Source organism: Physella acuta, unplaced genomic scaffold (assembly GCF_028476545.2).
Source record: "Physella acuta isolate Inbredline_101_S28 unplaced genomic scaffold, ASM2847654v3 ptg000065l, whole genome shotgun sequence".
In the NCBI taxonomy this organism is placed as follows: domain Eukaryota; kingdom Metazoa; phylum Mollusca; class Gastropoda; family Physidae; genus Physella; species Physella acuta.
Genome location: NW_026731585.1, coordinates 28,919 through 55,362, shown reverse-complemented (window position 1 = coordinate 55,362; position 26,444 = coordinate 28,919). Strand labels below are relative to the sequence as shown.

The 26,444-nt window shown below is 40.5% G+C and overlaps 1 protein-coding gene across 1 annotated transcript; it reads right to left on the bottom strand.

Moving 5' to 3' along the window:
* Positions 1 to 428: 428 nt before the first annotated feature.
* On the bottom strand, positions 429 to 23,551 carry LOC131951214 (homeobox protein 2-like). Its single transcript, XM_059313555.1, has 3 exons — positions 23,477 to 23,551; positions 4,026 to 4,917; positions 429 to 1,432 (listed from the first exon to the last, which is right to left on the bottom strand). The coding sequence occupies exons 2-3, from the start codon at positions 4,753 to 4,755 to the stop codon at positions 447 to 449; spliced, it is 1,716 nt and encodes a 571-aa protein (XP_059169538.1). The 5' UTR covers positions 4,756 to 4,917; positions 23,477 to 23,551; the 3' UTR covers positions 429 to 446.
* Positions 23,552 to 26,444: the final 2,893 nt, after the last annotated feature.

Sequence of the window (26,444 nt, the reverse complement as noted above, 5' to 3'; positions counted from 1 at the left end):
TAATAAATATGGCATAGTTATTTGTATATAAATTAGAATTGTTTAATGGGTTGACTACGTAGGAAATCTGATATATATATATATATATATATATATATATATATATATATATATATATATATATTCTTTCGACCAAAACACTGTAGAGCCATGAAGTTGACTTACAATGTAAATATCACACGTGCGCTTAATCATGAAATCACATTTTTTAAAAGGATTAAAACCCAACCCTTCAAAAACCCAGCCCTTCAGAAACCCAACCCTTCAAAAATCCAACACTTAAGAAGTCCAATATTTCACAAACCCAACCCTTCAAAAATCCAACACTTACGAAGTCCAATATTTCACAAACCCAACCCTTCACAAACCTAACCCTTTATAAACCCCACCCTTCATAAACCCAACCCTTCATAAACCCAACCCTTCATAAACCCTACCCCAAGTCCTCACTGCTCTAAATGCACCAAGTGGACCGCCGTATCCTTCCTTGGGAGTTCGTCCGCGTATTCGATACACACATCCTGAGGATCGGTATCGAACTCGTCCACGCTGTTAACGATGTTGAGCCAGTTGATGAGACGGGTGTTGAAATCGTCATCGTCTGAGAAATCATCGTCGTCGTTGTTGTTGTTGCTGCTGTTGTTGTTGATGGCGGCCATAGAGTTGGCGCGTCGCATGTTGGTATTGACAGGTTTGGGGGGCGGGTTGGTTTTGTTGACGTTCCCACCGTGGATTCGATCCATGGATAAGTTTCGGGACATGACCCTCTGGATGGCTCTCTCCTTGGACTGGTGGATGAGATCTGGCTTCAGCTTGCCACCCAGGGTCTGCTCTGAGTTTGACCGCTGCGCCGCCCGGCCCCTCGGGCTGTGCTCCGTGGCGTTGGGCAGGTTTTTGTTGCGCGCGTGAGTCTGGTACCGTGCCGTGTCCTTCCGGCCTGGCGCGGCGTGCGGTAGAACGACAGCATCGTCGTTGTTATTGTTGTTATTATTATTACTACTGCTATTGCTGTTGGCCTTGTAAATCGGCGGCGCCCTGGGCGTCTGGTTGCTATAGTTACCGTTATGGGGGGCCCCGACGCACTGGCCTTCGATGAGGGTCTCCAGCTTGGTCTGGGAGCCCATGTTGTCTGCGGTGCTCCATGACATGGCCCGGTGCCCGTACTTCCTTGACCCCGACACGCCCACCTCCCCCGTCATGGATGAGAGATTTGTGGATATCGACTCCTGACTGGAGCCCGCGATGAGGGCGCCGCTCAGCGACGGGTCGCTGTAGTTCCGGGGTAGCGGCCCTTTCTTCTTTTTGTTCTGTGAGCCCGGGGTCACGCTGACCTGGCCAGGTGTTTTGCTGCCCCCGTCCAGTACTGGGTAGTTCGTCTTCAGGGATGAAAATGTCTTCGTTCCGTTTCCGGTATTGAGGTTGAGAGAAGTGCCTAAAATAGAAACAAAATACGTCATTGTGGAGGTAATTCGCTGCTCCATCTTTTATTTTATTTGACAATTAACATTTCGCCAAGATCATTATTCAAATTAATTAATGATTAAGAATTTTTTATAAGAACATTAAATTAGCCTCATTAAGACGAGATGTAAATAATATCTCTTCTATAGATAAGAGTTAGACATTGTAGGCTAGTACACAACTGTTGCTATTTAATCAGGTTATAGGCACAAAGCTTTCTTTCAGACATTTTTTCTGGGGGCGTCAGCACTTGAGAATGGGGGGGGGGGGTGGTCGCATTTAAATTTTAAGTATGTGGGGGTGGGGAGTAGGCATAAGCTTGTTAAATATATATTTACTATATCGGATATATTTTTTCTCTGACATCCAGGGGGGGGGGGGTATCTGGTTAATGTGCTCCGGGTTGGGGAGGGGAGGGCAAAGCAATGCCTGAAAGATACTATGATAAGCTCCTGCGCGAGCTGCTCTAAATCTGATTGTAGAGGTTACTATTGGCTGGACTCATAAGCTAAGTCAGCAAGTGATGGGTTGATAACTTGACCAGCCACTGACCTTGACGCCCCCCACCACCATCACCCTGGTCAGCAAATGATGGGTGTATGACTTAAACAGCCACTGACCTTGACGCCCGCCCCCCCACCATCACCCTGGTCAGCTAGTGATGGGTGGATGACTTGACCAGCCACTGACCTTGACGCCCGCCCCCCCCCCCCCCACCATCACCCTGGTCAGCTAGTGATGGGTGGATGACTTGACCAGCCACTGACCTTGACTTCCCCCCCCCCCCCCTCTATCACCCTGGTCAGCTAGTAACAGCCACGGGATTAAATGTCTATTTCTCACAACAGTTCTGTAACTTTAAATAAGTTACCGGAACTATGTGCCTAAAAAATGCAAGGTCTTGCAACAAAAAAAAACCTCTTATACAAGATCACACGTCATGATTATATCAATATATATATATATATATATATATATATATATATATATATATATATATATATATATATATATATATATATATATATATATATATATATATTTATATTTATATTTATATTTATATATATATATCCAAACTGGACATGACTTCTGTATTAGAGACTAAAAATAACTAGCTCAGCGATTGGACACACACACACACACACAAACGCGCAAGTCGTGTCTCTGTGCCAAAAGTTCCCAATGATTCAGTGTCAAGTTATTTCTAAAGGCAATGACCACCGGGGTCTGCTGCTCTCTTAAACTTGACGCCATTTGAACCTGTTTCTTTACCAACACTAAGTCTGTTTCCTAATTTTAGCACTGATCTAGTCTGTCACCGACGTAAACACTGCTTAAGTACGGTTCCCATAGGCCAACTTATTTCAAGAGTGTGTCTCATTTACCAATCGGTATAAAATTCAATAAATGATATAAATATATTATAATATTTATCATTATATTGGCTTGATATAAGTTCAGATAAATTTATGTTAAATGAAAACGTTTATCCAAGCAATGAACGTCAGATCACGTGTTCGGCAAACCTTACAGAAATCCAAACTCGTGTATGGCTAATGGGGGGGGGGGGGGGGATTTTACACGCTGAATATTATGTAGCATTTGTCAAGGGGTCGGGACATATTACACAACATGAGGAGAGTTATATTTATCATGTGTTATGTTGTGGTATATGAGGTAGGGGGTGGGGTGTTTAATAACAATGTTATGTAACTATGTTGTATAACACGAACTTTGGTATTGTTTATTCTTTTTTTTTTTCCATTAGATACAGTTTTGCTTCAAGAGTTGTTGGATACATAGTATGAAACGTCTGGCTTGCATATTTTTCTTTTAACTCAATATATGTCTCTGATGTTGTTTTTAAATGAAAGTGTGACAAGCAATTCTGTCTAAAGTAATATGATTCCCATACTACACTTTTATAACTTAATTTTTTGTATTTGGCCCTACTTGTTGTATTTCTGGGAGAGAAGGTATGGGGGGGGGGGGGACGTCTAAGAGATGTGGTTTTGGGGTTGTAGGTGATGGTACCCTAGTGTTGTATGAGACAGGGGTTTGTTAAAACTGTCCTGTTTTGTGTGCACGATCTCATCACTGGTTCTAGAACATCTATTTTATTTAGAACATCCATTTTATAAGCTGAACTTAAGTCAGTGGTTCTATAACACCTATTCTATTAGCTGAACTTAAATCTCTGAGGTTCTGGAACATCTAATTTAGTTCTAATACCGAGTGGATAATAAGGAGACTAAAACTTATTGTTCAACTATAGTCAGACAAGAGGTGGCACTTCCCCGTTAGTTACCTAACAGCCTAAAGCATTTCAAGTAGCGACCGTTTGAATAGAATCTAATTATCAACTGTTTGTTAAATTGGGTACCTAGGCCTACGTCTTAATTAGTGCCTAGGGGTATGCGCTAACCGGTAGCAAAGCGTTAATTAGTACTTACTAATGTAGGTTTCTATACTCTATGGTGTTGTAGTTTGTACAATACTTGCTAGGCCGACATAACGAAGAAGTAGCGAATAAATTCTATGAAAAAAATGAGTCCACTTACCGGAAGAGTTGAGACTGTTGTTAGACGTCTTACGTTTGTCTCCCCTGCTAGAGATGGGAGGTAACTCCGGGGCGCTCATCCTTCTATAAATAGAATCATGCGTCAGATCGTAAACCTGAGTCGAGCCCTGGGTGTCGTCTGGGAGGGCAAAGGTCACCCCGCCGCTGCCCCGTCGTCTGAGCGTGTCTTGAACCGCGGTCGCCTGCGTGAGAGCCTGTCTGTTGTCTACCTTGTTCGTGTGTCTGTGTGCCGCGCTGTGCTCAGGTGAGATGTAGTGATACTTGTATATACCCGACACGTCGGAGACTTTCGTTGAAGTCGTACTCTCCGAACGAAAATCTTTCTTGACTTTCTGATACGACGATTTGGGTCTGAGAGTGGTAGACCCGGGTTCAAAGGTTAAATCCGTGTGATGTTGCTCATGGTTGGGGCGATGGGTTCTCTGATCCGTCACGTCTTGCGTATTCCTAGAGTCTGGAACCCCGCCATGGGAAGGACCGCTGCCAAGTACGACGCCTTCAGTCACCGTGGGCTCCTTCTGTTTTCCAGATCGTCTGCTGACACACCGCTTGTACCTGCTGGAGTAGAAGTTAATGTCGTAGTCCCCGGCTTCAGGGGACGTAAGCCCGATGGAGGTGTGGGGGCGCAGCGGCGTACGTGACGCGCGTCTGTCGCTCGAGTTATCGCCGCTGGCGTTTACTCCAAGCGGCTTACCGACCCTTGCAGGCATTTGTTTGGCCAATTTGTCCTCGTCAGATTTTAACGCATGCGTACGTCTCGTAAGTCCGCAGGTGGTTTTTGACGTCTTCTTCAGCCCGCAAAGGTGACAAATGTCTTAAAATACATTTGGCACTTAAGAGCTTGTGTACTACAGTGGCAGGTCATTTGTAACCTGTCAATAGAAACATAAAACAATTTCTTTTAACCAATCCTTCAAGTGAATGGTGCCTGCAGTGTATTTTATTTTTATTTTTCTAATGAAAAACATTTTCAGTTTCTTTAAGATCACAATAAAAATAACATAACCAGGGTGCGTCAGAATTTGAAATTTTCTGAAGTCATTCATGCGTGATAGGTTGACGCTTGAAACAATGATCAAACATTGCAATAGATGATCGATTTGATTGATTTACGTTATGTTATAATTGTGTTGTTGGTTAAATAATACATTAATGTAGCCGTGTAGTTGGCTTGTATCCATACCCCACGTAATGCATCCATATCCCACATAATCTATCCATACCCCACGTAATGTATCCATACCCCACGTAATGCATCCATATCCCACGTAATGTATCCATACCCCACGTAATGCATCCATATCCCACGTTATGTATCCATATACCGGATGCATTATGAGGGGGTGGGGTGGGGAGGGGGCAAACATAATGGGATAAGTTTCGAAGAATAATAAGCGGAGGTAAAAAAAAAATTTGATGTTTTAGTAAGAGGTAGTAGTGAAGGATTCTAGGAAAGGTAGGCGCCTATGTTACCGTGTGGTGAGAAGGGGTGATATTAACACACGTGGTAAGCGGGGTAACATCAATGTTGTAACCTTAACACAAGTGGTAAGCGTGTTAACATCAATGTGGTATCCAAGTTGTAAGCGAGGTAACATCAATGTAATATCTTTAACACAAGTGGTAAGCGTGGTAACATCAATGTAATATCTTTAACACAAGTGGTAAGCGGGGTAACATCAATGTGATATCTTTAACACTAGGGATAAGCGGGGTAACATCAATGTGATATCTTTAACACAAGGGGTAAGCGTGGTAACATCAATGTGGGATCCTTAACACAAGTGGTAAGCGGGGTAACATCAATGTCATATCCTTAACACAAGTTGTAAGCGGGGGTAACATCAATGCGATCACATTAGTCACTAAGTGATGTCAGCAACTGGTAAACGTGATGTCGACATGACAGTGGGCATAATTAGCCCGGGGCCACGAGGGGTGGGTAGCCATATCATTGTATGTGTCATGTGGGTAGCTCTATCATCATTTGAACCATACCATTTCCCTCTGGGTAACCACACATATGGGTAGCCATACAATTGTATGTGCCATACATATGGGTAGCCTCACCATTGTATGTGCCACATATGAGGGTAACCATACCATTGTATGTGCCACATATGGGTAGCCATACCATTGTATGTGCCACATATGAGGGTAACCATACCATTGTATGTGCCACATATGAGGGTAACCATACCATTGTATGTGCCACATATGAGGGTAGCCATACCATTGTATGTGCCATACATATGGGTAGCCTCACCATTGTATGTGCCACACATGAGGGTAGCCATACCATTGTATGTGCCATACATATGGGTAGCCTCACCATAGTATGTGCCACATATGGGTAGCCATACCATTGTATGTGCCACACATGAGGGTAGCCATACCATTGTATGTGCCACATATGAGGGTAGCCATACCATTGTATGTGCCACACATGAGGGTAGCCATACCATTGTATGTGCCACACATGAGGGTAGCCATACCATTGTATGTGCCACATATGGGTAGCCTCACCATAGTATGTGCCACATATGGGTAGCCATACCATTGTATGTGCCACATATGAGGGTAGCCATACCATTGTATGTGCCACACATGAGGGTAGCCATACCATTGTATGTGCCACACATGAGGGTAGCCCTATCATCATTTGAGCCACACCATTTCCCTCTAGGTAACCACACTATGACCAGCCACTAACACTGATTTAGGAATTTAAATCTAACAGACAAAAATCTGCTGGATCGAATCCAACTTGAGCACACTAAAAACATTAACCCCAAAACTTCCCAAATTAAAACTGACTTGACACTAGAGTCAAGAGTCAGCGTGACTCCTCTCGGCACATACAGCAATGAAATATCGATCAGCTTAAATAATCGATTGATCGGCTCCTGATCTGTCGATCTCTCTCTAATCCCTGCTATTGGCCTCAACTAGTTGCTAATATCTGATAGTCTTGGACGCGGGTCGGTGCTGGTTTTAATTGATCCGTGGTTAGGTAAACACGGATTTAGCTCTATTGGAAGATTAATCAGATTCAGGGGTTCTTACATTGGAGACAAGAGGTTCTTGTTTTTACATTGTCATGGCGGTTCTAAAATTGTTCGGTAATGTATTGAATACTTGTTTCTATACTAGATGACTAATCTGTTCTGTTTTTACATGCAGCATTTCTCACGTTAATGCAGTGGAGTAGGGAAGGGTGGGGGTGTTGTCTCATGTTAAGTACAGCTATTGGTAGGGGTGTTGCTTTTATCGCTACTATTGCAAAGTTAAGAATTTCATATAAACAACACTTGTACGCTGTTAAAACCGATATATATATATATATATATATATATATATATATATATATATATATATATATATATATATATATATATATATATATATATATACCTGCCCACGTCACTACATTAGCGCAAGATTTTTTTTTTCAAAACGGTTTAAAAACTGTTTGGTAACCCACGCTTAATGAATAAAGTACAGTTCACTATCGGACCTGACGGCTCATGAGGCGGGTGAAGTAGATTTCACTGTTAAAAGTATATATTTTCTATATAAATTCCATTTCGTTCAGCAGGGGGGGGGGGAGACTTTCTTGGAGCCCCCCGAAGAGAACTGGAAGAAACTCTGTTTTACACCTAACTTTTTCCACCACTCCATCCACCCACCCCTAACACACCCACCTTATCCACACACACAATCACTCACCCCATTCATCAACGCCTTCACCCACCTCATCCACCCACATTTTAATCAAGGCCTTGAAAGTCTCATTTTTTTCATATCAAGGCTTTAAAAGTCCAATTTTTCGTAATATTGAAGATTAAAAGTCTTAGATTTCTAAACATCGAGATTTCAAAGTATCAGTTTCATAATAGAGGTTGATAAAAAAAATAACTCTCATATCTCATGATATTTTAAGTTTGAAAATCCATTATTTCATGACTGCAGTTTACCCTGTTTACCAACAAAAAAAACAATATCAGATTGTTTTTAAATCCCCCCTCCCATCAGTCTAGCCTTCTTAAGCACTTCAAACAGCTCTAACACTGTATCGATGAGAACAATAACCTGATCAGTATTGATCCAATCGATTTTTTACCACGACCCAACATACCAGAGTGTGGCGAAACGCGGAGGGGGATAACTCAGGTTAAACGTAATCAGACAGGAATGCTAGTTATGGGCCTTGTTTGTGTCGTGTAGACAGGAAACCAGACACAACAATAGGTCATGTGACTCCACCAACTGCGTAGACAGCGAGGAAACGTTGAACAAACTAGTGAACACTTTTTTTTTTCTCTTTTTTTTTCTTCAAGTGAACACAATGTTTGTACGGAATTTTAAACAGCTTGTACATTTTAAGTATCAGCTTATTTTTAAATTGCGAATGTCTCCTTTTTTGGGGAATGTCTGATTTTTACGGCGAATGTCTGATTTCATAGTAAATGTCTGATTTTATTGTAAATGTCTGATTTTAGGAAAAGATCAGAAAGACTAACATAGCTTGTTTATAATTATAAAGACCACTACGTTATTAATAGAATGTTAGTACAGTGGAGTTACTCTTCTTGTTGTCTTAAAATTTACTCTATTATCGCCCTTGAACTAGTGACGTATTTAATTTTTTTTTATCTGATCAATGTCAGATAGGTTTTATAACGGAAACAGGTTGATGTCAGATAGGTTTTATAACAGAAACAGGTTGATGTCAGATAGGTTTTATAACGGAAACAGGTTGATGTCAGATAGGTTTTATAACGGAAACAGGTTGATGTCAGATAGGTTTTATAACGGAAACAGGTTGATGTCAGATAGGTTTTATAACGGAAACAGGTTGATGTCAGATAGGTTTTATAACGGAAACAGGTTGATGTCAGATAGGTTTTATAACGGAAACAGGTTGATGTCAGATAGGTTTTATAACGGAAACAGGTTGATGTCAGATAGGTTTTATAACAGAAACAGGTTGATGTCAGATAGGTTTTATAACAGAAACAGGTTGATGTCAGATAGGTTTTATAACGGAAACAGGTTGATGTCAGATAGGTTTTATACCGGTAACAAACGTTGATTTGTGTCCGATATTTGACTTTTTCAGAATAACACCACACGGTACTGGACAATGGACGCCCTCTTTAACCACCCCTCCCCCTCCCCCCCTCCCCTAACCCACAACATAACCAACCAGAATGATTTAGCTGGTCCAATCGATCGCGGCCGTCAAGATTCGATCTGATCCTTTCTGTGTTCGTTCTTAAAACTCCACGTGTGGTGGTGGTGGTGTCTACCCACACCTTCCTCACATGTCAGGTGGTGGTGTATACCCACGCCCACATCTGCAGGTGGTGCTGTCTAACCACACCTTCTTCACATGTCAAGTGGTGGTGGTGTCTACACACACCCACACCTGCAGGTGGTGGTGTCTACCCACGCCCACACCTGCATGTGGTGCTGTCTAACCACACCTTCTTCACATGTCAGGTGGTGGTGGTGGTGTCTACACACACCCACACCTGCAGGTGGTGGTGTCTACCCACACCCACACCTGCAGGTGGTGGTGTCTACCCACACCCACACCTGCAGGTGGTGGTGTCTACCCACACCTTCCTCACATGTCAGGTGGTGGTGGTGGTGTCTACCCACACCCACACCTGCAGGTGGTGGTGTCTACCCACACCTTCCTAACATGTCAGGTGGTGGTGTCTAACCACACCCACACCTGCATTTGGTCGTGTCTAACCACGACTTCCTCACATGTCAGGTGGTGGTGTCTACCCACACCTCCCTCAGGTGACAGGTGGTGGTGTTTAACCACACCTTCCTCACATGTCGGTTGGTGGTGTCTACCCACACCTTCCTCACGTGACAGGTGGTGGTGTCTAACCACACCTTCCTCACATGTCAGGTGGCGGTGGTGTCTACCCACGCCCACACCTGACAGTGTTGTTGTTTGTTTTTTGTTGTTGTTTTTGTGTCATGCCTACATAAAATCCCGCTGAAAGGAATTCGGTTAATTGTTGTACTAATAGGTTGAGATGACGTCAAATCAATTAGTAGGTACCTACAAAGCGATCATACCTTATATGGTAATCACAATACTAATGAACGAGCCAGTCACTTTAAAGCGACTGCGATAATCAGGTAACTGTTGGTCAATCAATAACACCTGGTCAACCACTAGAGCGTGCAGTTACAACCTGAAAGGTAACAGGTTCAAAGGCTGGTTTTGCCATTGGTAGAACGGAACAAAAACAGGGTATATATATATATATATATATATATATATATATATATATATATATATATATATATATATATATATATATATATATATATATATATATATTCACCTCTGTACGTATGTGTAGATGTATTGTATATATATATATATATATATATATATATATATATATATATATATATATATATATATATATATATATATATATATATATATATATATATGAGAGAGAGATAGACTATTCACTTATATACCTACACATATTTGTATATACATACAAATATATATGGTGTACGTACAAACCAAACTGAATCAAGGAAAGATAATCCAAACTAAAGAAAACCACAATTGTCCAAAGCTAATGAAGCGGAAAGAAAGCAACTCTAATTTTCTGTGACCTATCGCTGGAACAACGGTCGTGCATTCTAGTGCTAATGTTGTGACGACTCGACGGTAGGGGGGGGGGGCGAGGGGGGGGGTCGAATCATCACAACGGAGATTTGTTTGCGATCGTCAAGGTCCTAAATTTAGCAACAGGGGAGGTTATACGGTCCGTACTTGTCGTATTCTGTGAAATTTGTATCACAGTTTATTGTGCTAGTAAACATTAAGAAACGGGCTGGGCTAATTTTAGACATGGCTGATAACAGAAACATGTTTCCGGATTATAAACCAGCGAATTTCAACATTTATTTTAGCTTTCATTTTTACAAGCTTTTATTTAACTCACTTCCTCTGTCCGTCTGTCTAGATCGAAACGCCCGTGCGAAATTGCAGGCACTTATGACTGACAGATACAGTTCGTAGTTGGTACGTGGGTCAAGACATGAAGACAATGCATCGTGACATTCAATTAGACATAATTTGTCGCGTAATTATTTTTTTATGAATTAATTATTTTGTGCGTTCAACATAATGTAGCCTGTTAAAATTAACATAATGTGTTTTTTTTTAAATTAACATAAAGTGGTGTGTTAAAATAAACATCATGTAGGCTATGAATTAAGATAATGTGACCTGTTAAAATTAACAAAATGGTATTTTTATGTTAATTTTAACAGGTCACATTATATTAATTTTAAATTAACATAAACTGGTGTGTTAAAATTGACATAATGTAGCCTATAAATTAAGATTTTACCTGTTAAAATTAACATAAAAACATCAAAGTGGTTCCACGCGATGTATACCATTAAAATCAACGTCAAAAATGTGTAAGGAACTTTATTAATTTTTTTTTTTAAAGTTATCTTGTCTATCACCCACTTTTTTTTTTAAAAACAGTCTCCAACAACAAACGAGGATATTTACGATAATTAACCCCATTGCTAACCCAAAACTTATGTTTAGCCAGAGTGCTTTAATAAGGATTAATCATGAAATACGAGTATTTGGGTACGGCGAACAAATTCATTTACTCACTTCTTAATTGTTCCAAAATTATGATCCAATTACCAAACGACAGTTGAGTCAATAAAAATATTTCTAGTTGAGGAGTAGGGTGGGGGGGGGGGGGGGGTTAGGGAGAGAAATCGATCGGTGCCCACAACAAGCAGATCCGGCTAACCTTGACCTACCTGGTAAGAAGACCTTGACCTATGTTGATTCTGTCAACCAGGCACCAGACCTGTATCGTCCGTTGTGCTTTTAGAATTCCACAGTGAAAAAACTAACTTACGGAGACCAGTTCATACATTTAGAGCTGAGTTTCTTTCAGGTATCTATGGGGCGGGGGGGGGGGGGTGTCGGGCCCGAAGCACGTCACCCCCCCCCCAACTCACCCCACCCCGAAAAAAATAGAATTTATAATTATATACAACATATATACTTTAAACTATGTTAATTTTTTTTAAAAGGTGTAACTGTTTACATTTTATTTATTCCATTTCTCAATTGTTTTTTATTTTTTTTTTATTTTTCATCGAATTTAAGTTCGATTTAATCCCATTTTGTTTGATGTATCGGTACCATCATATTTGATTTACCGAAGCCAGCTTAAACAACTGCAGTTTAATAATTAATTAATTTTCATTTTTCCCAATAATATGTATGACTTCCGAATTCCTTATAAACTGTAAAATCGAGACAACCGATGGTAGTCAGGCTAAAAATCCGGACCTCAGTTTCCTGATAAACCTCGGACATAGAGCAAACAAAAGTTAGGTAAAAACAAACTTATTTCAAACTACGAAGATGGGCTAAACATGCAGGCAAATTGTGAAGATCGCACAGGAAAGAGGACTCTGGAGATCTTTGGTTGGCGGCCCATACCCCAGCAGGACAGAGAACTGGAGATCTTTGGTTGGCGGCCCATACCCCAGCAGGACAGAGGACTCTGGAGATCTTTGGTTGGCGGCCCATACCCCAGCAGGACAGAGGACTCTGGAGATCTTTATTTGGCGGCCTATACCCCAGCAGGACAGAGGACTGGAGATCTTTGGTTGGCGGCCCATACCCCAGCAGGACAGAGGACTGTGGAGATCTTTCGTTGGCGGCCAATACCTCAGCTTTTGAGGAGGGGGGGGGGGGACAGTGAAGTGATGATGAAACCTATTTACAAATTATTTTAAAGCGAGTCCAGTAGAAAAAAAACAAAAACCTAGATAAGGACGAATGCCAGCCTGCACTCTTGACATAGTGGCATACTTCTGCAAACCTATTTATAAAGTTATATTTGCATATTCCTCTAACATGACTGTAAGCCCCCGTAATTTTAAAAAGGTCACGAAAATTTCCTACACCCACACCTTACTTAAAGTTATATCCGAAATATGTCAAGTTGACCTATATACATACTGAACGTCTTACGAAAATTGTGACCTAGATAGGTCAAATATCTTAATTAGCATACTATTTTTAACCTACTTATGTGTATTGAATACGATACAGGTAGTGATATACAGTACTAATTCAACAAAGTTTACATACGCTTCAACAATTCGTTTTCTCATTAAAACGTTTAACGGAACTTTTAAATAAAACATTAATAATAAAACTCTTAGAAATTGTTATGTTTTAATGCGAATGTTTGACCGTTACTAAGCGCAACTCAAGCGTGACCCCCTTGACCGAATAACGTCGAAGTTTCCAGACAATCAAGCGTGGTGGGCAGACGTGACGAGACTCATAGATAGCCGATATAAAGTCGAGATTCCAACAAATTCTGGCTATTTTTGTCTTTTAGCCGGGCTATGACCAGCAAGACGAGACAAAATGGCGGAAAAATGTTTTGACATTTTTTAGACGAGTTGAAACACGAACACAGGAACAATAGAGGTCACGTGATCGTGTCAATTTTAGGTCAATTGTCATTTATTATTTATGCATCTTTTATCGTGTCGTTTTTTGTCCACTTCAACATTTTAAAGTCGATGTCGCTTTGATGCCAATCATTTCTTCTGTTTTATTTTATGTCTATTAGCTCTTGTCTCTTTCAGGTCGATATAGTTCCTTTGCGGTTTGCAATATTCATTTTAAGTAAGCGTCAGTTTATTTTTTTTAATAACATTGCGAATTGTTTCCATAGAATACATTCATTTTGACAGTGTTTAAACAAGTCATCGCAAGCCACATCTTTCAATAAACTACTATAATATTTTCATGAAAAAGTCAATACTTAAACACAAAAAAAAACCAACATATTCCTCAAACAACGACTGGGGAAACTAAATATAACTCAGTAATAATATTGCTTACTTCCGGTTATTAAATCTATATTTAGATCGATTAACTATGAAAGTGCTTTATATGTTGTGACATATTATAGTATAGCTAATTTTTTTGTCATGCAACGCTGACATGTGCGTCTGTCATGCGGCATGCAACAAATTATCACTTGAGCTCTGTCACACAACGCTGGCTGTAAATGTCACGTTACAATATATCGTGTGCCTGTTATGCAACATGCAACAAACTATCAGGCCAGATCAACTGTCTGTCAAACAGCAATCAATGTCGTGTGTCTGTCATGCAGCAAGATATAGTTTGCCTGTTGTACAGCATAATCAGGCTAGTTATAAAAAAAATGTTTCATAAATCACGTCAGGTGCACATTAACGTGTCATACAGCAACGACATGCCATTCATCATATCGTCCAACATATCGTCCAACAAAGCGTCCATCATATCGTACAACAAGCATCGTACAACATATGTAAGACAAGAAGTGACAGTTTGATACACTACGTGCATAGGTCAACAACTCCAGATGTTATAAAACATCAAGGTGCGAGAAGTGATCAACAGACCAGTTGTAGAACGTTTCACTTCACTGAACATCCATCATGTGTGTCGCTAATGTTATAACTTCAATTTGCTGCGTGTGGCATTGGGAATCACAGGGAGAAGGAGGGGAAGGGGGTACCAGGTTATTTGATATAGAACTTATGATTTGCTCATACATCGTGACCCATCTCTTCATCTCGCAGGTACAGTCCAAAGGAACTTTAAGCAATACGTTTACTACTTACTTCAGTAGCAGAAGCTGCTGAAAGGAAACCAGAGTTGGTAATCCTATCGCTGTTTGATTTCGGAGTTTTCTCTCTTAGATGGTTTGGTGTACCCCGCTAACGAACGTCATTTGCCTGGGGGCTCTAACTCAGCAATTTCGGATTAGCGACAATAGTATTGAGATCCTAGGAAGCTGCAAAAGTTTACTGGCTAAAAACTTAATTTTAAAAAAATATGTTATTTTAAACCTTAGAAGTAAAGACGGTCACTTTATCTGGGTAGTTAAGACACTTAACCAAGTATAGTCACTGACTAACAAAAGGTGGTCATATACAAAACAAAGCCAGTCTTTCACATTCAAACAACAATGGCAGTGTCGTCTCAGATATCAGAATATGGTTGCGCCATCTTCAAAGGTATACAACCCATTGTTTAGGCTTGTGGACAACCCTTACCTGCACAACCATAGAACTGACACCCCCCCCCCCCCACACACACACCAAAATCCCCACACCTCCCGGACCACTGTAGTTCAACAAAACACCAACTGACCCCCTGCCCCTGCCACACACACACACCAAACCTCCACACCTCCCGGACAGCTGTAGTACAACAAAACAATAAAATACTTAAAAAAAACTTTTTAAAAAACCACGTTTTTCTTGTGGACTAAAAAGTAGAAAATAACTATTTACATACATTTGATGACAAAAAACGTGGGTCGGGCAGATGGGTCGGGAAATTTGATGGTGAACGTACCCACGTTTTTTGTCATCAAATGTATGTAAATAGTTATTTTCTACTTTTTAGTCCACAAGAAAAACGTGGTTTTTTAAAAAGTTTTTTTTAAGTATTTTATTTTCTCCTTTTTAGTCCGTTGCTACACATGAAAAACGTGTTTTTTAAAAAAGTTTTTTATATAGTTTATTTTCTACTTTATCTAATGACTTTATTAAGTATGAATTGACTAAGTGTTTATAAATACACGGACTAAAAAAATCTTGAGCGACCAGGATTCGAACCTGGGTTGTCGCGGCCACAACGCGAAGTACTAACCACTATACGATCACGGCCAGCGCGCTCACATCGATTGGGGCCGAAGTAACTGTGTCAACAAGCCTCCAGTCTTGTCGGTATCTTTAGAAATCATGTCCTCAATTTTATGGTCCTTTGGGCGTAATTAAATTAAGCTAATTACGGTCTCTAATTGCTAGTTTTTATGATTGCATCTGAAATTGTTAGGCGAAAGTAACCTGCATGCCAAATTTCAGATCTATAGAGCAATCAGAAGTGGGCTAATTTTCGATGTCAATTTTAACAACAAACACACGCGAAGCTGAGTTAATAAAAACGTGTTAAAAACAAGAGATCAAGCACGCAAACAGCGCAATAAAAACAAAATGAATAGCACAGTCCTGTATTTTATGATCGCGATCTTTTTTTCCGGGAGATTGGGTTCCATATCTGGAATCTAAACAAAGAACATACCCGGTGTAAATCTTTAAACAAAGAACATACCCGGTGTAAATCTTTAAACAAAGAACATACCCGGTGTAAATCTTTAAACAAAGAACATACCCGGTGTAAATCTTTAAACAAAGAACATACCCGGTGTAAATCTTTAAACAAAGAACATACCCGGTGTAAATCTTTAAACAAAGAACATACCCGGTGTAAATCTTTAAACAAAGAACATACCCGGTGTAAATCTTTAAACAAAGAACATACCCGGTGTAAATCTTTAAACAAAGAACATACCCGGTGTAAATCTTTAAACAAAGAACATACCCGGTGTAAATCTTTAAACAAAGAACATACCCGGTGTAAATCTTTAAACAAAGAACATACCCGGTGTAAATCTTTAAACAAAGAACATACCCGGTGTAAATCTTTAAACAAAGAACATACCCGGTGTAAATCTTTCACAGGGTCGTCTACATTTTTATCACCCCCGTCGTTAAAAGTGGCCGGGAGAGAAAGTTGAAGAGCGGGGAGTTCAAAATTAGAACTTGTTTCATGGCTGAAGTGGGTTTAAAAATGATGAATTAGGTTCCCTTTTGTGTGTATTACGTGGATGACGAGATATTTTGTGGGTCCGGGTCGTTACTCGCGTAGCTCCGTCACAACAGCGTGACGGGCGTCAAGAAATCTTACCGCCATGATGGTGTCACGGTGTCGTGAAGACTGTGTCTTATTCACGTCGTACCTTGATGGTGCCACAAACCTTGACGTGATCGTGGCACCTGGAATAATCACGTCATACCGTCTTGATAGCGTGATCATACCGTGACGGTGTCGTGACCACGCGGCAGTCCCGTGTGTATGTGTTCACACCAAAGTTAAAATGTCACTAGACATTCTTTCATTTCCCCCCCCCCCCCCCCCGTTGTGTACACATTCTGTCATAACGCCATACGGTTCAATCTCTATAATTTTCTAAATAAAAATAGCTCGTGTGACGTGAGAGCATTGTCTTCTTGGTGGTGAGATAGGAGTGGGGGGTAGGGGTGGGGGTAGTGGTGGGGGTAGGGGTAACGATGTGAAATACGTGTGACTTTCAAGTTACAGCAGTAGAATTAAGTTATGCAATTTAAATCCTATAACAAATTTAGTCGGGTTTTAAAATATTGTTAAGGCCAGCTTAGAAAAATGTTCAAACTTTAAACCAAAGAACTGGGAGGTTATGCAGTTGTTTTTATCAAGGAAAATAACTAGCACTCCACATAAAAAGTGGAGCTTTGAACAGAGAAATATCTTTAACATTTAAAAAGAGAAAATAAAATTTTATAATGTTCATTTTAAGCCAGTGGGTATGTCTCATGACCCTAGTTTGACAGGGTCATAACACCAGTGTGACAAGGGTCATAACACCAGTGTGACAGGGGTTGTAATGCGAGATGTGACACGGGTCATGACCCGAGTGTGACAGTGGTCATGACCCGTGTGACAAACTGACTGTAAAAATTCGACTTAATGACGTCTTCTTTGCTATAGAAACCTTCAGGTATTGAGACCCGACAGTGGATTAAGTCCAGAGATACGTGAATAGATCAGCTGCTATTGGAGCTCGCTGGAAATTTTTGTGGGGGAGATTTGGCGAGATAGACCTGGCGAGATAGACCTGGCGAGATAGACCTGGCGAGATAGACCTGGCGAGATAGACCTGGCGAGATAGACCTGGCGAGATAGACCTGGCAGGGGACCTACTCGTAGATCAGATACACGGCCGCGTCACGGTCAACTGAACCGGCGAGTCGAGTCCGTTCATTGGGTTGTGATCTGTACACGGTCCATCAGTTACTGGACTGTGACCGACACTGTTCATTGGGTTGTGATCTACCGTGAGTTACCGGACTGTGACCCACTCGATTTCAGCAGGATCTTCCAAGACACAAATCAATTTCTGCAGTACCCTCGAAGACATAAGATTTTTTTCTACCCCAACCACACATTATGTAAGTGAATGTTCCAATAATTAAACACAAACTCCACAAAGACAAAAAAAAAAACCAAAAATGGGATATTCGATTCGGATTGACTATATGCTGTTCAGGGCCTCTTCTCAAACATTCCTATTTAATTTCAACATGGGATGCCGAAAAAAATATACTTTTATTCTCTGTTCAGTTTAAACTCACATATTTTTGTGCTAAAGAGTGCGGTCAGTAAAATCTTTATCTGACCATGATGGTGACTGGATTGACATGCAGTGGGATACATTTCGATAGGCTAAATTAATAAACCGTGCTGGCATTAGTTATACATGAAACTAATAGATCAGTTGCGTTAGTTTCTGTTAGAACTATCCACATAGTGCATAGAATGCTATAGTCATAACGACTACTTAATTTTCTTTTTTAACTAATTTTTTCTATTTTGATAATACGTTTGATTTTCTTTTAACTAGGATCTACAGCAGAAGTGGTCACAATATTGTAAAGTGAAACAAACATTTGAGAGCCTTTGAGCCGTCGAGGCCACGTTTAACAACAATGACAGCACAGTGACTGAATGATTTGAGCCGCAGGGCTCTGTCAGATATCATAAGGGTTGAATTGAGCCACTGGGCCACGGTTAACGGCTCTGTCAGATAGCACAATGGCTGAAAGATTTGTCAGCTGACAATCAGGAAGTCACGGCGGATTTGCGTGAACCATTCAATCGACCTATTGAAATCAAAATGTCAGACAAAACATCGACCTACTCGTTCGATCTCTTCATAGCGTCTTTACAGATATATATATATATATATATATATATATATATATATATATATATATATATATATATATATATATATATATATATATATATATATATATATATATATATATATATCCTATAGGCCCACATAATATTTACGCAATACAAGTATACTCATAAATATGTACATGTAGACTTGAAGTATGAGGTAAGTAGTTAAGGGAAGGCAGTTCCTGATTTATACCCAGACTAAAAATAGTACGGTATTGTAGGGCTATGAGGCAAAAAATATTTAGCATTTTGATTAACATACTGGCAGTTTATGTTAGTGGTAGTTGGTTTAACTACTGTAAAAATAGTTTGTGTAACTACCGTGATATTCGTTGATGTAACTACCATTTGCAGGTAGTTAATTTAACTACCGTGTGTGATTGTAGGCTCAGCTTATCTAACAAGATGTAGGGATTATTAGCCTTGTGAGCCGTATGGTTGCTAGCAGTGCTACCGATAAGAACAGACCTTACGATGAATATTTGTGGGGTTTTCGCAAGAAAAGGTGCGATATAGCAACATAGCAACAGGTAGCTGTAATTGTAATTCTAACTAATTATATATAATTTACAATAATTCACATGTCATGAGCATCCTATCCACCATACCTGCAGCACCCAATCCACCCTACCTGTAGCACCCAATCCACCCTACCTGTAGCACCCAATCCACCTTACCTGTAGCACCCAATCCACCCTACCTGTAGCACCCAATCCACCCTACCTGTACACCCAATCCACCCTACCTGTAGCACCCAATCCACCCTACCTGTAGCACCCAGTCCACCGCATTTGTAGCACCCAATCCACCCTACCTGTAGCACCCAATCCACCCTACCTGTAGCACACAATCCATCCTACCTGTACACCCAATCCACCCTAACTGTAGCCCCCAATCCACCCTACCTGTAGCACCCAGTCCACCGCATTTGTAGCGCCCAATCCACCCTACCTGTAGCACCCAATCCACCCTACCTGTAGCACCCAATCCACCCTACCTGTAGCACCCAATCCACCCTACCTGTAGCACCCAATCCACCCTACCTGTAGCACCCAATCCACCCTACCTGTAGCACCAATCCACCCCACCTGTAGCACCCAATCCACCCTACCTGTAGCACCCAATCCACCCTACCTGTAGCACCCAATCCGCCCTACCTGTAGCACCTAATCCACCCTACCTGTAACACCAAATCCGCCATACCTGTAGCACCCAATCCACCCTACCTGTAGCACCCAATCCACCCTACCTGTAGCACCCAGTCCACCGCATTTGTAGCACCCAATCCACCCTACCTGTAGCACCCAATCCACCCTACCTGTAGCACCCAATCCACCCTACCTGTAGCACCCAGTCCACCGCATTTGTAGCACCCAATCCACCCTACCTGTAGCACCCAATCCGCCCTACCTGTAGCACCCAATCCACCCTACCTGTAGCACCCAATCCACCCTACCTGTAGCACCCAATCCGCCCTACCTGTAGCACCTAATCCACCCTACCTGTAACACCAAATCCGCCATACCTGTAGCACCCAATCCACCCTACCTGTAGCACCCAATCCACCCTACCTGTAGCACCCAATCCGCCCTACCTGTAGCACCTAATCCACCCTACCTGTAGCACCTAATCCACCCTAACTACGCCTCCCATATGCCTACCACTTGTAACCGTAATAGAAACATTGTTTTTATCTTGACAACATACCAACAACCCTGACACCGAGCAAACTGACAAACACATCGTGCCTAATCAGGTAACAACACAATCTCTGGTACTACTTTACCGAGGTAACTTTATCTTTCCAGGAAGTCTGTCGCACTGTCTGGAATAGTGCCTAAACTCAAGTGTCCCTTGCCTACAATCAGGTATCTAGTGCCTAAATGCAGGTGTTTAGTGCCTACAATTAGGTGTCTAAATTGCTGGAATAGTTCAGGTGCCCCTTGCCTACAATCAGGTGCCTAAATGAATGGAATAGTGGCTAATTTCTGGTGTTTAGTGCCTAAATTCAGGTGTTTAAATGACTGGAATAGTGGCTAATTTCTGGTGTTTAGTGCCTAAATTCAGGTGTTTAAATTACTGGAATAGGGGCTAATTTCTGGTGTTTAGTGCCTAAATTCAGGTGTTTAAATTACTGGAATAGTGCCTAAATTCAGGTGTTTAGTGCCTACATTCATGTATCTAAATTGATGGAATAGTGCCTAAATCCAGGTGTTTTGTGCCTACAATTAGGTGTCTAAATTACTGGAATAGTGCCTAACAATGCCTACAATCAGGTATCTGAATTGCTGGAATAGTGCCTAACAATGCCTATATTCAGGTGTCTCTATTCTGGAGCGGTTAAACTAGAATAATTATCTAGAAACAAACAAAACGCTAGACCAATATGTTGCATATGGTGAAAAAATACCAGACAACATTAGAATGTTGGTATTTTCCTGATAAGCAGGAAATTGTGTAGTGACTGCTCTACTCAGTAGTTTGGTTTAGAGATCACATGTGGGGTGCAGGTTAGGGCTGTGGTGAGGTATTGATAGGGACAAGGCTGATTCTGTATTGATAGGGACAAGGCTGATTCTGTATTGAATAACAACAGAACTTCAACTGTGTGGTCGAGGAATAATGTACTAAAGAAACCAACTCCAGAATATAGTGATAAGTTTCCTTGTGGGGTGCGGGGGTGCCACAATACTGACGTAGAGACGCTGTACGTGTGAGGGGTTGTGTTGTGAGGTGGGAATATGTTGGGGGAGGGGGGGTATGTTAGGGAACGAGGGTGTCTCAAAACCGCTAACAGACGCCGTATGGGCTTTCGTTCTTTAACCTTTGAACAGCTAACATCTGAACTGACTATTCTAATTATTCTATTATTAGTCCGTGAAAATAAAATGTATGCGTCTCCAGTCTCTACCTAGTTATCTTCTCCTTTAAGACTTACTTCAAAATGTTTGGAGCAGTTGGATAAATCGAACTCTGCCATATAGTTAGGGACAGTTAGGGTTATTATTTACTCAGGTTTGGGTTATGTTTAGTTTACTCAGGTTTAGTTTACGACGTTGTTATATTATGTCGGTGGCCATGGTGAGCTCACAGTATCGCCGCCCCTATAGCCCCTATATACCATGCGGCGTCGTGGTAGGATGGTAGCGTGCACCAGAGCTAACACGTAAGTTTCGTGTTTGAAACTCGGGCTCGAGTCCATTTTACGTCTCTGGTTATCTAACTCACGATAGGTAAATTAATTTGACGTAGAAATGGCCGCACTATCCCTACATCTTGGCAACAGAAATAAGTGAACTCTATCTTATCTCTCTATTGACCGTTAAGTTTGAAATGGTAACGACACTGTGGGTATTGGACTTCCAGTAAACTCATCATAACAAACTGAATGTGTGATGGACCCTTGACAGTCGGCCACCCAATACAATCATCAGCTGGCCATCCAATACATCCGTCAGTCGGCCATCCAATATACCCGACAGTCGGCCACCCAATACAATCATCAGCTGGCCATCCAATACATCCGTCAGTCGGCCATCCAATATACCCGACAGTCGGCCACCCAATACAATCATCAGCTGGCCATCCAATACATCCGTCAGTCGGCCATCCAATATACCCGTTAGTTGGCCATCAAATACACCCATCCTAGACACTCACGGCAATACTCACACCACTACTTGTACTATTCTTATGATCTACCGTAAATACGGACTACTGGGGGGGGGGGGGAGGGGGTTCTGACTTTTTGAGAATGATGGGTGACTTTTGGATTTTAAAAAGTTTGCAGTAGTAATTTTTAGCAAAATTTCACTTCCCCCCCCCCCCCCCCAAGATTTCGATTTGCACCCCCCCCCCCCTCAAGCTTTCAATTTATTTTTCCAACCCATTTTGGCGCCCCCTAAGGTCGGCGTTGGCGCCCGGGGACATATGTCCCGTCCTCCCCCCCCCCCCCTCGCTACGCCTCTGAGTTACTTTCACTCTCCGGGGGGGGGGGGGGGAGGGGGTAATAAGTCCGCAAGCTTACCTCTCCCCCCCCCCCCCTCCCGTAGAGAAAATATCTGAAAGAAACCCTGATGGAAATGTTTGATTTTTAATTCGCTAAAAATTGCTACCCTAACCATTGGTCATAACACTTACCATAACGCAAGATATTTTATCCAACCCTAGCGCTAACGCCAACCCTAATCAGAACCCGAGCCCTAACAGTACTAACAACGATAACTGCAGATACGATACTCTATTGTGCTGTGGTCTTTGTGGTGTTTAAAGCACGGATATTCGATTGTTACTGTTACCCCACTGAACTGGAGGGTCTGTCTAGTGGCTATTTCATTATAGACAGCAAAACATGGCATGGAATTTGATACAAAATTTATTTAAGTTTTAGCCGAGTTATTTATTATCTAGATCTATGTATGCCGTAAACATAAGTGTAAAAAAGAAGGAAAACTCTCACTTACCCCGTAGGTTCACTTCTGTATTTCGTGTGTACGGTTGTAAACTGTGTCAAATCTCCAATCAAACCAAACGGCACGTACCATTCACCACGCGCAGCCTAGACCTTGTGACCTATCGGATCAATCGTAGCAGTGGTACGGTACAGGGGTGGGTAGCGCGAGCCAAGAATGTTGAAAAGTTCATTGTCATTGGTTGGAAGAAAAAGTCAAAACAAGCGAACGCGTCGTAATTTTACTACACAGACCTCATTCATTGCCGAACGAACAAAACAAATTCCTGAATTTTCAACTGTAGTAAAAACTAATTCAAGCAGTCAGACAACCAATGTATTAGATTTATATATAAGGAAGTCCTTTTGATATTTTTTATGACTTACATAATAATATGTAAATGAATGTAGGCTATTTCTAATGGCTCCTACATTGATTTTTATTTAACATTTAAAAATACTAAGCGCAGTTTTGAAAAAAAATTGAAGACGACCATTAAAGTTAATTAAACATCAAACAGTTTTTGGAATGATCATGTTAAGCAAAGGCCCGAACCTTCTAAATTTTATACTTTTTATGTAACCGTATTCTTAAGCCTTACTGCGTTAGTAGCACTGTAACGATATTTTGACTGGCTGGGTCTGGCTCTAACCCTTACCCCTATACTGTATTAAACTAACAGTCCATCACTTGATGAATTGAAATTGATGCAGTTAACAAAAAACAAGTTAATTAAAAAAGTCTAGTGACATAATATGCGCAATTTCCTTATGTTATCTAAAAATAGCTCTGACGTATAATGCTGGGGTGCGTTCAAGCTAGAAGAACGATCGGTTTGTAGGTGTTTATGTAATTTTAAAATTTGTGCCCGAACGAGAGGATATTTTTGAAAACTTTCTTCGGCAATATAGTTCTAAATTATGGCAGAAATCGATTGGTACATGATGTTTCAAGTCGCTAAGTGGTCTGGTTGCCGAGATATGGGCAAAAAACTGCATTTTTTCGAGGTTTTTTGGCTTTTCCGGGAAATACATGAAAGAAACCCGGAATTTTTATGGCCTATGCTCATCCTCGTAGCTTGCTTAACATAATTGCTTTTGGAACTAGTCATCGATATTGCTTCGTTGAGGAGGAGATACGGCTTAAAGCTGCGGACACACATCCATCCATCCATTCATTCATACATCCAGAAATGACGGGTTAATAAACGCAATTCTCCAGAATGGAAATTGCGCTAAAAACTACCCAGTTTTTTAAAACATATTTTGGAAAATGCGATGTAACTTATTAAAATAAGTTTGATGGGAATTAAATGTCGTTTTGATAAATTGAAAAAAAGTTAACTTGCATTTTACACAACTTGTAAAACTGATAGCAAAGATATTGTAAACCTGACGTTCAAAAACACTATGATCAACTAACAAGCCTGTGAATAAAGGCAGCCTTATAGACGCTTTTTAAAGGGTTACTGTTCTAAAAATATATCAATAGAGTTTAATGGGGTGCCATTATTGCATTACTGTTAACAATGCTCTGTTTGACACATCATAAGTCTAACAACGGTTCACACTGTAATTAAAATTTGGTGACGTTAATATAGACTCGGTTTTTTGTCCCCTTCCTTCTATGATTGATATGACGTCATCGAAATTTGCGTTACTTAAAATAGCGCTTTATCACACCGGCCCAAACACGAAAAGCTATTTATTATTAGATCTGTGAATGGGGGATTGCTTTGGTACTAGGTAACTAATTAAGTTCTTATCGCCTAATTAGTTAGAACACTTTAGACGTCTACTCGTGGAATGTCGAGTAAAATATAGGTCATCGTGCCGAGAGGCTAGCTAATCTTCGACCAAACGTGAGGTACCCTAAAGGCTGGCGATTTTTGTCATTGCAGATTTGTCGTGCTTACAGGCGCGGCTACTATTTTGGGAAATTGACGAAAAATGCCACGAATGCTTGTTGAATGTTTACCTAGCCTTGCTGATACAGCTACTGATGTCCTCAACTGCGCCCCCCCCCCCCCCCATCCTTACTTACTACACTTCCTAGATATGTCAAGCTGATTTTGCATACACTTTCACACACACACGAACATATATATAAATATAAATATAAATATAAATATAAATATAAATATAAATATAAATATAAATATATATATATATATATATATATATATATATATATATATATATATATATATATATATATATATATATATATATATATATATATATATATATATAATATTTGGAATTTAAAAAAAAATTCTAATGACAAAATTCTGCCTATAACAATGTAGATAATGGTCTGAGAAAATAATTTGCTGAAATCCTTGATACCATAAAAAGGCAATTACCGCCCTTAATAAATCGATTGTGAGAACAAACGGCAAACACTAACACGAAAAGCCCTTTAGGGAGTATTATGATAGGAGAGTTATTGAACTTTGGAGCCTCATCTCTAAAGAAATGGCCTTCATCTCAGCAAAACGACTGACGTATATACTTTTTTTATTCAATGTGGGGGGGGGGTTATAATTATATATCATTGTGTGAGTAGCTTCCAGTATGTACTTTTATTTTGTGTGTAGCACTTTAGCTACACTGTAGACATTTCACATTGGAGGTCAGAGGTCAATAAAGACAGATGCTTGTGTGGGCCGTAAAAAATGACGTCACGTCATGTTTGCCAATGATGTCTCTTATGGTCCTGCTGTCACTTCGTCACAAAATGTCAAACCCATTTCCTCCATAAACTAGCCACAATTCTAAAATAATTTTTAACGTTTAAAAAATTATCATTTACTTTTATAGGCCTATATAAAAATGTATACATATATATAGTCCAGTCCTCTTTGTATATAATATATATTGTCCCTATATGTAGGCCAATATATATATATACGACGTATGGATTTAATATATGTAGGCCTATATATATATATATATATATATATATATATATATATATA

Coding starts and splice junctions, on each gene's coding strand:
- LOC131951214 (XM_059313555.1), bottom strand. CDS start 4,755: ATGCCTGCAAGGGTCGGTAAGCCGCTTGGAGTAAACGCCAGCGGCGAT. Junction 1,433..4,025: donor CAACAGTCTCAACTCTTCCG/GTAAGTGGACTC, acceptor TTTCTATTTTAG/GCACTTCTCTCAACCTCAAT.